We start from the raw sequence: 12,875 nt of genomic DNA on the forward strand, positions 1-12,875 counted from the left end.
TGACAGCAAAACAGCTGTCGCCAAGATTTTACTTGCAAAGTTAGTAAAACAATAGCTTACACCTTGCAGTGAGAATAGAGAATTAGTATGTAACATGAGGAGCATACACAGAAAATCATCTTTTATATTTGATTTTATTTTTATATCTAACTTGGTTGAGTGGTATTTTTTTTCCAACTAGTAAAAGCTCTTCATACTTTGTTGCAAAGCCGTAAACACCACAATAATGTAAACACAGACTGTTTGGGAAAAGATGACAAATTATCTCCGCCCAGTAAAAATGCCAAAATGGAAAAATACCACCAGGAATTAACAAAAGAAACAATAGTAGAAAAAAACATGCATGCGCTTTTGTTGAAGTCCTTACCCTGAAATAAGTTACAGAAAACTGTCCTTTAAGCCATAAAAGTCTCCGATAAGCAAAGACGCTACTTCCCCCCTCCCCTTTTCTTTGTAAGTCTACAGAAACAGTGCGCTAATCCGTATCACCGCGCGTCTTATCGGGCAGTGAGGTGTGCTTTTACTTCGGTGATTACACATCCTCGTCTGTGTCTGCAGGCGGGCTGTTACACAGTACTGTTGACGATACGTGTTGTCAGCTGAGCGGGGAGGACAGCCTGCTGCGGTACAGGCTGTTCCCGGCCTGGCTGTCTCGGCACGGAACGGGTTACAGGTCAGGGTGTCTATTGGAACACAGTGTTCTCATCAGCAGCAGCAGCGGCACAGCTACAGTACAGCCGGAACATTGTGTTACTTTGTGGCTGCTTTCCAAGACCTGCCCTTAATTTTACTCTAAACGTCCTCCCACAACTCTACCCCCCCCCCCCCCCCCCCCTCTCTCTCTCTTTCTCTCTCTCTTTTCTTTCTCTGTGTGCTTCTCTGCCTCACTACCTCCCCGGTGTCATTTTGAAGTCTGAGCTCCATGTGGCTACTACTACACCGGCAGGTTTATCGTCACCGGCGAGGACGGAGATTAAAGTAAAGAGGGAGGGAAGGAGGGATAACTAGACTGAAAGAGCGCTGCTTAATAACCACATGGGCAGAACATTTAGTACCATGGATATGAGATGAGAAGGGCGGGCTTGAATTAGGTGAAAGAGACGCGCTTTTCCAATTTACCGACCGACTCGCTGAGGAAATTATTATTATCGGATCACAAGAACATGTAAGTGATTTAATTTACTCCTCTTTATTCTGCTGCTGACGGACTTAATTAAGGAGTTAATTAAGGCATATTCATGCCTGGCTGAGTTAAACTGACACTTGTGATACATCGTGAAGGTTTAGCCTTCATTATATTTAAAGACTGCTTTTTAGAAGCACACACACACGCGCGCACGCACATATATAAAAACAGAGAAAAATCAAAACGTATCTCAGAATTGATGCTGAATTCTTCACACGCATGAGGTTACAGCTATATCCCACTGTGCGCTGGAAAATAAAGGCTGATAAGGCACTGTGCGCGCGCGCGCGCGCGCGTGTTTGTGGGGGGTGGTGGGGGTTAATAGGTGAAAGTATGTGTGTGTGTGTGTGTGTGTGTGTGTGTGTGTGTGTAAATGTGGCACTTAGCTGCGGGTCCCTGTGGAAGGGAAGGATGAGGACAACAGTTTATATCTAGACTACGTGTAAGCCTAGGTGTACCTACATAAATTACAGGTTGTGTAACTGTTTCTGAGAATTACACCAGCAACTCTGGCGCTCTAGCATTTATTCTGGAGCACTTGAACGTTACAGGATATGATGGTGGCCCCTTGAATAACTTCAAATACACGGGCGTCCCCGCACGGGTAGTTAGATTTGAGGCACAAGCAGAGGTGGCCTTGTAAAACAGAGGCTGAGGCGACATCCCAGAGATGAATCAAACTGCCTCAAGGTAGATACGGAATATAGATAAACTGGTTGTTGTTTTTAAAAGCACTGACATTTACGATATATATATATATATATATATTTTTTTTTTTTAAAAAGGGGGGAAAAGGGGGGTTCTCTGTTACCTTTTAACAAAAAAAAAAAAATCTATTTTTAAGGTTTGCAGTTTCAAATTTCACGTCAAATCTAATTTTTGCCAGCATTTTCAAAAAGTCACTCCTGTCGCTTTTTAAACTCTGCAAAGGGTTGTTGGGTGAAAGGGAAAAAATCCCGTATGTCAAACAGTGCTTTGGTTCAGGATGTCTGTTTGCCATGCACATTGTGTACTCACACGTTCACATATTAATCAGCAGACTACGGATATGAGGCAGAACGTACAGATAGGCTGAAGTGTGTGTGTCTTTGTCTTAATATGCTCTGTTCCTGCATTCCTCTGCAAAGTAGCTGTACATGTAGTCTACATGCCATCATCTCTGTGCTGTCACTGTTTGTGCACTGTTCCTCTTTACATTGTTAAATCTAGTTGGATATTTATCATAAAGAAAAAGCAAAAGCTAAAAGGGTCAAATTGATAGAACACACAACTTTTACTTGAAATGATGCTAATATATGTCTGCATTCACCTACTTGTTTTACCCTATTTAAATCATATGTTAATCTAATTGTAAATATAGGTTCTGTTTGACTCGTTTAAATCACCTTGTTTTGGTTTAAAAATTGAAACTGGGCTGTACGTGAGGGGGTCTTAGATTGGTGAACACCGTCAGGCTTTGCCAGCGGGGGAACTGTGAATAGAAGGAACATTGTGTACAGACACACAAATGCACACACACATGCACGAGTTACATCTAAAACCAAATCCTTCAGATATCAAAGACACAAGACAAGATGCTGCTAATGAGGGATGGACAGTTTGTGCTCAGTGCACAAACACTTTGAGGGGAGACACAAGGCTGAAGAACCAGAACAAACAGTGCAAATGTCAGTAAAACAGATCTTTATGGTTTCACCCTGTGGTTTGAGGCGCCCAGGTTGCGCCATAGTTTACGTTTCCTAAGATCTCATTTAGTATGAGGTCAATTTCTTTATCGGTATTCAGTACACTGGACATGTTGCTTATTGATGAGACTCAGACCAAGTGCTGTTGCTTAATGTTAGTCTTTGCAGGCTCTTTGTCGCCACAGCAGAACATAACGTAAGACAGGGCGACTGATGGAAAAATCCAGAAAACTGATGCAGGGTAGGCGAGCTGCTGCTCCTCTCCAGTAAAACAACATGCCGCCTGAAGAAGGGTTATTGCCTCAAATAAAGTCTGTGGAAATTTTAGAACTGTCGTCTGATCAGCAGCTGTGTCCTTGTCACTGCATCCCTCACGTTACTCTGAATGGACACTAGCACTTTTTATTTTGACTATTTGAAACAGTCTGTCCTGACAGCCCTACCTAAACTTGAGCTAGAAACGTGGTGCGATGTGAGAAGAATTCTGCTTGTGACATCACTGAGATAATCTCGTATCTTCAACATCTCAGCTTAAAAAACACAGACGATACAAAGATTGCCTTTATATAAAATCCCCTCTCTCACGGCTTCCCAGCATACAGTCAGCAATTTAATCATCAAAAACCAAAGCAGTTGAAGTCAAATATTTTCTTTATTTGCTCATTCTAAAATGAGTATGTTTACATTTGCTTGTCAGTGGGAAAAATATAAATTTCAAGTATATTGCGCAATACGTTATTGTGCTGCTCAAAGATTCGCTGCACTGTAGAAGCCTTATTTAAAAATAAATAAATAAAGGAAAGACCTTAATTATGTTCAGATGAAGTATAACTCTATGAGTCCAAACTGGCTTGATACCAAGAGGCCATTTAAGCTCGAAATGGTATACCTCTACATATAAAAACATTTTAAAGGAAGCGTTTTACAAAGGAGATCCAGCACTGTGGTGCAGCCTCGGCAAAGAAGACCACCGTAGCAACCCTTCTCCCCCCACATACCCTCATAAAAATCAGTTTGCCACTGCATTAATTGGTTTACTTGATCACCCATTAAACAATAAATAACATCATAGACAAAAAACATGTCTTAGTGTTTAAATGACAAAGGATTGCAATAAATACATAAATTACTCAACAATACTCTGTTAGAGATTCTCTCACATTAAAAAATACAGCTGTTGTTCTTTGCATGTGGGGCTTCTGTAATCTAACTACGGAGCCCCAGTAAGGCAACGGTTCTATACTATGTAGTGCCTTTGCAGGAGTACGTGTACTCTCAACACTTCTCATTCTTTGACCCTACCTAAGTAGCTTTGAATGATTCACAGTTCCTTATTTATGTCCTTATGGTGGGGCCATTGGTGCATCTCCAATGTTCAACCACTGTGATGACCGTATAAGAGATGTTATACTAAGCCTGAGCTTTTGGTGTTTTACAGGCATTACTTGCACATATGCTCATCTCATTTTTTTGAATCTTTAATAGCCATTTGTATGAGAGAAAATAAGGAAAAGCTTAATAGGTCTCCTTTAAGAGGGTTTTATAGTTATCACTGCAAAATGTGCCAATAGGAGAGCCTAATTAGAAGCTTCTCTTTTTGTTAGGAGACCAAAGGGTGTTTGCTTAGTTTGCCTCTCTGGACAGTGTGCTTCTGAGTGTGGTAAAGCAGAAAAAAAAGTGCTAGCCTTAGTAACATCCCTAGCACGATGACATGTGAGAAAGTGTTAATGTGTCAACAGCTGCATATGATAACAATCAGCAAACGGTGTTTGCCAACATGCTTAACATAACTATGTTGCCTTTTTTCAAACAATGTCAACATTATTGTGCCAGAGGAGACGGTAGTTTTGTGTATGGGAGAAGCAGCATGCAGACAGTGATTGCTGCTTTGATGAGAGAAGCAACATGTCCAACATGTCATTACAGTTTTTATGGGTCTGGCAAAGCTGCTATTGAAATTATTGCCAGCAAACCTTTCATCAGGCTGAATATTAAGTGTTTTTGATATACAAAGGTTTTTTTTTTAACAGCAAGTTTATTATTTGGAATTTGCCATTTGTATACTTTTGACTTTAGCCAGTTTACGTATTTGGCTGCTTGTGTTTCCACATTTTGTTAAAACTATTTTTGTCCAAATCTAAAGTGCTTTGGTATGAAGAAACCGAAGCTTTGTATCGTCTCTGGTTTAAAACATTTCCAATAATCTTTGAACTGTAAAATTTTTCGGTTAGGTGTCAGTGCTTGTACTGTCAGCAGCATAACAGAAATTCACATGACACCTAGTTGTGTGAAATTTTTAATCTGACATTGATGCCGCTTAAATGATTCACAAGAGACAATGTTTGAGCTGTATTGCATTACCAGAGAAAGCCAGACAGTGTGGGGCCTCATGTTGTGATATTTTATTAGTGTATCACCTCAGATCCTTGACTGAATTCAACACTTTTATCTGTGTCATCATAAACACTGGGAAGATCATGTGGCTGTTTAGGATGCTGCAGGTTTAGCGTTGCGGTGTGTGTTTCCCCTGTGCATGTGAGGCTTTTAGATGGAAGGCTCTGCTACGTTAAAAAGGATTTTTTAAAAATAAACAGTAAAACTATGCGAATGAGGTTCTGAAGAATTCATTTTGGAGTCCAATAAAAATCCAGATGTGTTTATATATTTTTCCAAGCACACACAAAGGTCATTAAGTAATGGTCTTGGAGATACACACTTTGCGAGTACTCCGTGTACTCTGTGAGTACAGAGTGTGCTACAAAATAAAATGAGTGAAGTGAGCAACTTGCTGTTCACTTTCACTTAGATTCACAGTTATGTAATTACTTTATCTTTTGGGGGGTTGGGGGATCAGAAAAGGTGCGATAGCCTACAAATGTGTTCCTCTTAAAGCTGGGATCAATGATGATGTGGATGCTGCTAACAATAACTGTAAATATATTTCTTGTACAAGATACTGATTTAGAGCATGTGTCCCTAAAATAGCTTCAAGTTATATAAGGTGAAGTAAAAGTCATATTCGCTGGGTGGATTGTGGTGATCACATTGATATTTTTATCCTATATCGTGATTTTTCTAGCCCTGCTCCACAAATTTGATCTATATTATGCACAATTTTCCCATTTAAACATTAGATGCAAGGAAATTTAATGACCAAGCAGTCAGTCAGATAGCTAACATCTAGGCTTGTGTGTTTGTATCATTGGCAGTGTTATATATCGGTTTTCCACGCGCAGAAATGACAACTGATCAGGATTTGCCAATGGATCACCAGTCAGCCACAGCCCTATTTGCTGCAAAGGGCATTGATGTAACAACCAATAAAGACCAAGGAGTTATCAAGGTATTTACAATACTGTCATCATGTGACTGTTGACATTCATTCACAAGTAGGACTCATTGTTCCACCATATGGCACATCATGTTTTTTTTTATCTGTTCCCTTTTAGATCTAGGAGTTATCTTTTTTATTTTCTTTCTTAAATGGTAGAAGTTTTTATTGTTAAAGGAGACACTTGTCTTTCTTTCTGCAGGTTATAAAGCGTGCAGGGGTAGATGGAGACAGGCCCATGATTGGGGACAGAGTAACAGTTCACTACACTGGGAAACTGGTCACTGGGAAGAAATTTGATTGTAGTCGAGAGCGCAAAGAGCCCTTTTGTTTCAATGTGGGCAAAGGTAGGTGACTGGCATGACTGTCCCTAACTGTTGATTAATTAAAGGTAAATGCAGTATTGTATTATATTTTGCTACCAAGGAGCCAGTCTTTGTAATTCTGTACCTTTAAGTAGTTTCAACCAATAGTTCTCCAGAATTTTGGAAGGTCTTTCAAAGATGTTCATGATGTATATTTCCTTCACTTATTTTTAGTCCAGTCCTTTAATTTACATAAAAAATTCAACTACTATGCCAGTTTGAGAGGCATAGTAGTTTTGCAGCAACACACTACTGAAAACTTGCAACCCAATATCACAGCAAAATGTATAATTCATATGTCGGTCCACCGTATCCATTTCACACATACTTTTCCAAAGCGTGACATGGACGTGCACACAGAAGTTGCAGTACCAGCAGGGGGAGATAATATACTTAAAGGCAAGAACTAGCTAGTGAGTAAGGAAGGTATGAACTGTATTCCAGGGCTCTTAATTGCCACAAATGATTGTATGTATTGTATTGTATTGTATGTATGTACTTACATGTGTTAGCAATGTTTGATTAAACACTTTCCTGTGATTAATTTCAAGTTGGACTGAAATAAAATATCTTCCTCTGCTGGTACTGCAGCTGACTGCAACTTATTGCAACTTCTCCAAAACTTGGACATGCATGTAGAAGTGGACCAGCGTGCCTTCACATTTTTTATTACATGTTTTGCTGTGATCTTGGCAATGGTGTGCAGTATGTCCTTGAAAAATTTGAGAAAACTGAATAAGTGAAGGACAAAAAAAAAAGAAGCAGTGACAGGCCTAAAGAAATTCAGACAGACAGCATCTGAAAGTCATGTCTTTTGGAAAGAGGAAAATATCCAGCAAAGACCTGACAAAGGTTCTGACGATGCATGTCAGATCCTTGTATTAACTCCCACGTTTGCTTAATTTAATCAGATTAGCTTACCTAAGCAGTATATATGGAAAGATGCAAGGCTCTCCATTTCAAGCGAAAACAAAATCAGCCTGTCAGAACTTCGATTTTTTTACGCATTAAACAAACAGACATATAATTTTAATAAGTAAGCTTTAGAGATGCTGGCTGATTTGTTGAACTCTTTCAGTCTTTAAGCTAAGCTAGATATTTTATATTTACAAATATCAATATTTTCATGTAATCCTCAGCAAAATGATCGGTTTGAAATGTGTGCAGGAAAAATTGTTGCTTTAAATTTATATATCTGAATGATGTAATATAACCTTTGAACTTATCGAACGAGCCAACAAAGTCTTGTTTAATTGTTTAAATATTTTTGATCTACTCACAGGACAAGTCCTCAGGGCTTGGGACATTGCTGTGTTGTCCATGCAGAGAGGAGAGGTGTGCACACTGCTGTGCAAACCCGAGTATGCTTATGGAGCTGCTGGAAATCCTGACAAAATTCCTCCCAGCTCTTCAGTAGTATTTGAGGTAGGCGCTGTCATTTGTGTGACGCATTAATCCAGCATTGCACTGAGGGCCTTTGATAATTTAGGAGCATGTCTCTGCAGATGGAACTCGCTGGTCACAAAATTAACTTGTTTGTCTATTTTAATCCCCCTCAGTCATACAGCCAGCATAGTTTCATATGCCACCTTTACAAGTGTGTTTGGGGCTCAGTGAGACTAAAGTTCAGATCTTCTCTTTCCTGAATAATCAGTGTTAAGTATAATTTAGTTTTCTGATCTGCTTTTCATGTTGGCTCCATTAAATGCAATATATTCATGAAAAAGGATTGTTTTACTCTCCCAGTTGGTGATTCAACTCTGTAATTTCAGTTCAGCTTTCACTTTGTAGGTTCATCAAATGTTGCTCAAGCAGACATAATCAGCTAATAAATTTATCAATATATGTTTTTTATTTATACTCTTAAAAGAGAGTATAAAGGATTATAAAAAAAAACATTACCAAGTTTTGCTCTCATTGAAAAAAATACACATACACTGAAAAAGTATGAACTACTTCAGTATTTAGCACATATGAGAGAGCTGGATATGCACTGCGTAGAATGCTCCACATTCGGTGGTTTTCTGGTTGTTCATATTGTTTCATGTACTCAAATTGTGTGCACATGTCTGGTTTTCATGTGCACAGGTTTTGAGACTACTGGGACATCATACTTAGCCCCAAACCTGACAGAACTTTGAAGTTTGAATTCCAGCCAAACATCAAGAGAGTCTTGGGTTTGCAGATGTAGTTAGTTATCCTTAAAATGCTTGAGCATTTATAATTTTTTTAAACATATATACAGAAAAAGTTAAATTTAATATTCTTTCCCAACTTTAAACCGATCTACAGTGAAATAAAACAGATAAAACTGATGTTTTCATACGTGAGGCTTGGTTTTCTTAGCTAGCTGGCTAGTTATGACATAGAAGGCATAGAAACAGTATGTGTCTGGTTACACAGTGTACTTGCTTCGTTTCTTATTATTTCATTATCATAAGTCATTAATTTTTTTCTTTTCAGTGATAACTCCTACTTATTTTTAGTTATGTATTAATTCACCTCCCACACCTACTGAAAGTTCTGCAGAGCTGTAATTTTGTATTTTGCGTTTACCACCATTTGTTAGTATAGTGATGGCATATCCTATGTTCACACAGATGGAGCTAATTAAGTTTGAAGGCGAGGTACTTACAGGCGATGGTGGAATTGTGAGAAGAATAAAGGTCAAGGGGGAAGGTTACACTAATCCCAACGATGGATCAATTGTGAACGGTAACGACATGATTTGTTTATTCATCAATAATTGGCATTGTGCCAGTTTGATAAACGATCTGTATAGTAATTGACAACATCATAGATTAAATTGTGCCCTGTGTCTCACAGTGCACCTGGAGGGAAGGTGTGGTGACCGACTGTTTGACTGCAGGGACGTCAGCTTTATTGTCGGTCAGGCTGAAGATAAAAGCATTCCTCTGGGAGTGGACCGAGCCATGGACAAGATGCAGAAAGGAGAGTGCTGTTTACTTTACTTAAAACCAAAGTAAGTTCCTAACAAATGTAAAAATGTCATGTCACTTTGTTAATGAAATACAATCAGTAATTATTTATGTGCGCTTTGTTTATTATTAGCTCATGAAATTTTTATTTAAGGTGTCTTAACTGTAGGACTGTAGGTTCCTGTAAGATGATGATAACTTTAATTTAATTATTTTATATCTCATTTTTATTTCATAAATATCAAAGCTATTAAAGCTTTTTTCAAGTAATTTTATTGTATTTTTCAATATTTCTCAATAATTAAAAAAAAATATATTAGTGATAAACATTAAATATAGTGAAGTCACTAATCAGCTAACAAAGGAAGAAACCTTAAAGAAAATATTTTCTTAATATCTGGTTCAGAGCTCTCTATTTTTGCAGATGTAAACAGACTTTTCACCGATATAATAAAATCTTTCTTTTATCCTATTAAGGTTACAATTACATACAACATTTGCATTTTTTTGGTTTATTTAAACCTTTCCATTAAGTACTACACACCATTTTTCCGAGTATATATGTCAGTGCATATCATCAGTGTGTATGTTCTGTATGTTCTGCAATTGATTTATATTTATTCGAAACACTCAAAATATATGCCCTGTATCCATATTCAACTTCACTGAAAGCAGTTGTCCAATGATGTCATCCAGAAATGATATCATTCAGAAATTCAGATCTAAAAAAAGTTAAATAAAATTCCTTTGATGTCATTTCAAAGGGTTTGTGTATTTACTAGAAATGTTTGATGGTTATAGCATGTGGGGAATTTTCAGCAGCAGTTTTAAATCATGTCACAAATTGGAGCTTGAATGTCAAGTGGTTCGGGTCAACTGTTGACACAGATGTTGGTATGCAGAAATTGCATGCTTCAAAATAGTAATTATTGTTTAGTATAATCAGGTGGTCATTTTTATGCTTACAGGTATGGTTTTGGAAGCGAAGGCAAACCAGAATACAAAATAGGACCAGACAAAGAAATCGTATATGAGATTACTCTTAAAGACTTCCAAAGGGTGAGCACTAGTTTCTACTGAATAAGATGAGATGAGACTGGAATAAATGTTGTTTGATAAATGTGTTTAAGTAAATGGAATAAATGTGTTTAAGTTTTGTTGGAGGCAAACTTGATCTCATAGATTTTATAGACATATTTTCAGTTCACTAACTCCAACTAAAAAAAGTCATTATGCTCTTTCTGTGTTTTCACAAGGCTAAAGATTCCTGGGAAATGGACTTGAAAGAAAAGCTAGATCTGTCTGCTGAAGTAAAGAGTAAAGGGAATCAGTATTTTAAGGTACAGCTCCTGGTGCTCACTCAAGTCAGTAAACGATTTTTTTGTTTGTTTTTTTTAGATCTTAGATTTATAAAGATATATTCTGTTCCTTCATCAGGCAGGGCGGTATTACCAGGCAGTCATCCAGTACCAGCGCATCATTTCGTGGCTAGAGATAGAGTATGGTACCGGAGACATGCAACGGAAGAAGATACAAGATTATATTCTGACTTCCCACCTTAACTTGGCCTTGTGTTTCCTGCGATTAAAAGAGTTCACACAAGCAGTGGACAACTGCAACAAGGTGAGCTGATGTCTGCCCATCTCCTGTGCGTGTAGCTGATGAATGTTTAACTGCTACTATACTATTACTATACTGTTCATTTATTTTGTGTCCGTTAAAGGTCATTGAGATTGATGAAAACAATGAGAAGGCTTTGTATCGTCGTGGGGAAGCCTGGCTCTGCCGCAATGAGTTCAGCCTGGCCTTGGCAGACTTTCAGCAAGTGCTGCAAGTCAACTCAGCAAATCGAGCAGCTCGTGCTCAGATTTCCATTTGTCAAAGCAAGATTAAGGAACATCACGAAAAAGACAAAAAGACCTATGCTAACATGTTCCAGAAATTTGCAGAACGGGACGCCAAGGTCTGTAGACAAATTTAGAAAGTCAGCATGACTTGTTTTTGTGTTTTTCTCTTTTCCTTTCCTTTCCTTTCCTTTCCTTTCCTTTTTCTTTTCTTTTCTGACATGTTTATGATTCTTTAAGTAAATGTACTTAAAAATACTTAAAAAATAAGTAATAATAATTAACAATAATAATGTAATTAATCTAACAAATATTCATATAGCCCCATTTAAAACACTTTTTTTTCTGATGCTTTCCTGGCACCGATAGCAACTAAACTTCAGAACTGTTAGAAAGTGGAGAAGACAATTTTGCATTTTACATCCTTTAAGGAGAGCCACATTCTGTCACACTTGTCAAAACGTTTGCATTTACAACTAGTGTTCAGCCATTTCGTATTTCATGGTGTGAGATACTCGTGCACTCTGAAGACATCCACCACTATGTGCTAGAATAATATCAGAATGATTTGATGTTTACTACACGATCCATAGGTTTAAAAGTTTTACATTAGAAGAATGTTTTAAAATTTTTTTTTTACGTTTATTTATTTGTAAAATTGTCTGGCTGGATTGTTCATGTACTTCTTCAATGTTATACTGACCTCTAGTGGTTAGGTTGATTCTTTCACCCATTAATCTCTGTTAAAGTAAGGTAAAATGCCATGTGCAAAAAAGCAAGATTACATAACAATATTAACTGCATGTATCTAAATGATGATGTCAGTTTATGCCATTGGATAGTTTGGCTGTGTAGAGTCCATGATTTGATTTTTCTTTTCACAATATTTCTATCAGTTTTCCCTTATAGGAAATGGTCTTAATGTATATTTTTTCAGTCATTTGCAATTCACCTGAAGCCCTGTATCTTCTGAACAGACTGGGAAGACAAAGAGAAGGTGGGATGACAGTGCGAGGACCAGCTTCAATGGTGAAGTGAGCATTAAACAACGCCGGAGGAGTCAGGACTGCCCGTCGTAATGGGGACATTTGAAAGGGATAAGAGAAAGCTTCTTTTTGCTTTCCAAGTCCAGGGAGCAGAGGCAAGAATGAAGATGAAAAAAAAAGCCTCCAAACCAAACCCTTTTTTTTATCCCAAAATCCAGCGTGACCATTCCTGCATATAAAGCAGACTGTAAGCAGGGACATTTGCAAGCCAAACAGCCTTTCCCCTGTCACAAGGACTATTGAACTGCCAGAGCGTACCTTCCAGTGGAGACAGAAACATTGAGTTAAGACTGGCAAACACTTTTAGCCCTCACCTTTTATCCTGAAAGAATATATTTTTATTTTCCTCAAAATGCAAGAAACACAATTACTTTGTCCTTAGGCTACTGTGTTGAAGTGCCTCCACAGTGTTTCTGATTGTAAAACCACGTTCATGATCTGTATTTGTTTTTAAGCCTGTTTGGAGCAGCTGCATGCAT

General features: G+C 37.9%; 1 protein-coding gene across 1 annotated transcript; it reads left to right on the forward strand.

Moving 5' to 3' along the window:
• The first annotated feature begins 879 nt into the window (after positions 1-879).
• On the forward strand, positions 880-12,763 carry fkbp5 (FKBP prolyl isomerase 5). The gene is made up of 11 exons (XM_063473814.1): positions 880-1,165; positions 6,081-6,214; positions 6,405-6,549; positions 7,850-7,992; positions 9,168-9,282; positions 9,394-9,550; positions 10,475-10,565; positions 10,763-10,846; positions 10,944-11,129; positions 11,230-11,469; positions 12,328-12,763. Exons 2-11 carry the CDS (start codon positions 6,110-6,112, stop codon positions 12,427-12,429), a joined length of 1,368 nt encoding a protein of 455 aa, XP_063329884.1. The 5' UTR covers positions 880-1,165; positions 6,081-6,109; the 3' UTR covers positions 12,430-12,763.
• Positions 12,764-12,875: the final 112 nt, after the last annotated feature.

Source organism: Pelmatolapia mariae, linkage group LG5 (genome assembly GCF_036321145.2).
Source record: "Pelmatolapia mariae isolate MD_Pm_ZW linkage group LG5, Pm_UMD_F_2, whole genome shotgun sequence".
Lineage (NCBI taxonomy): Eukaryota > Metazoa > Chordata > Actinopteri > Cichliformes > Cichlidae > Pelmatolapia > Pelmatolapia mariae.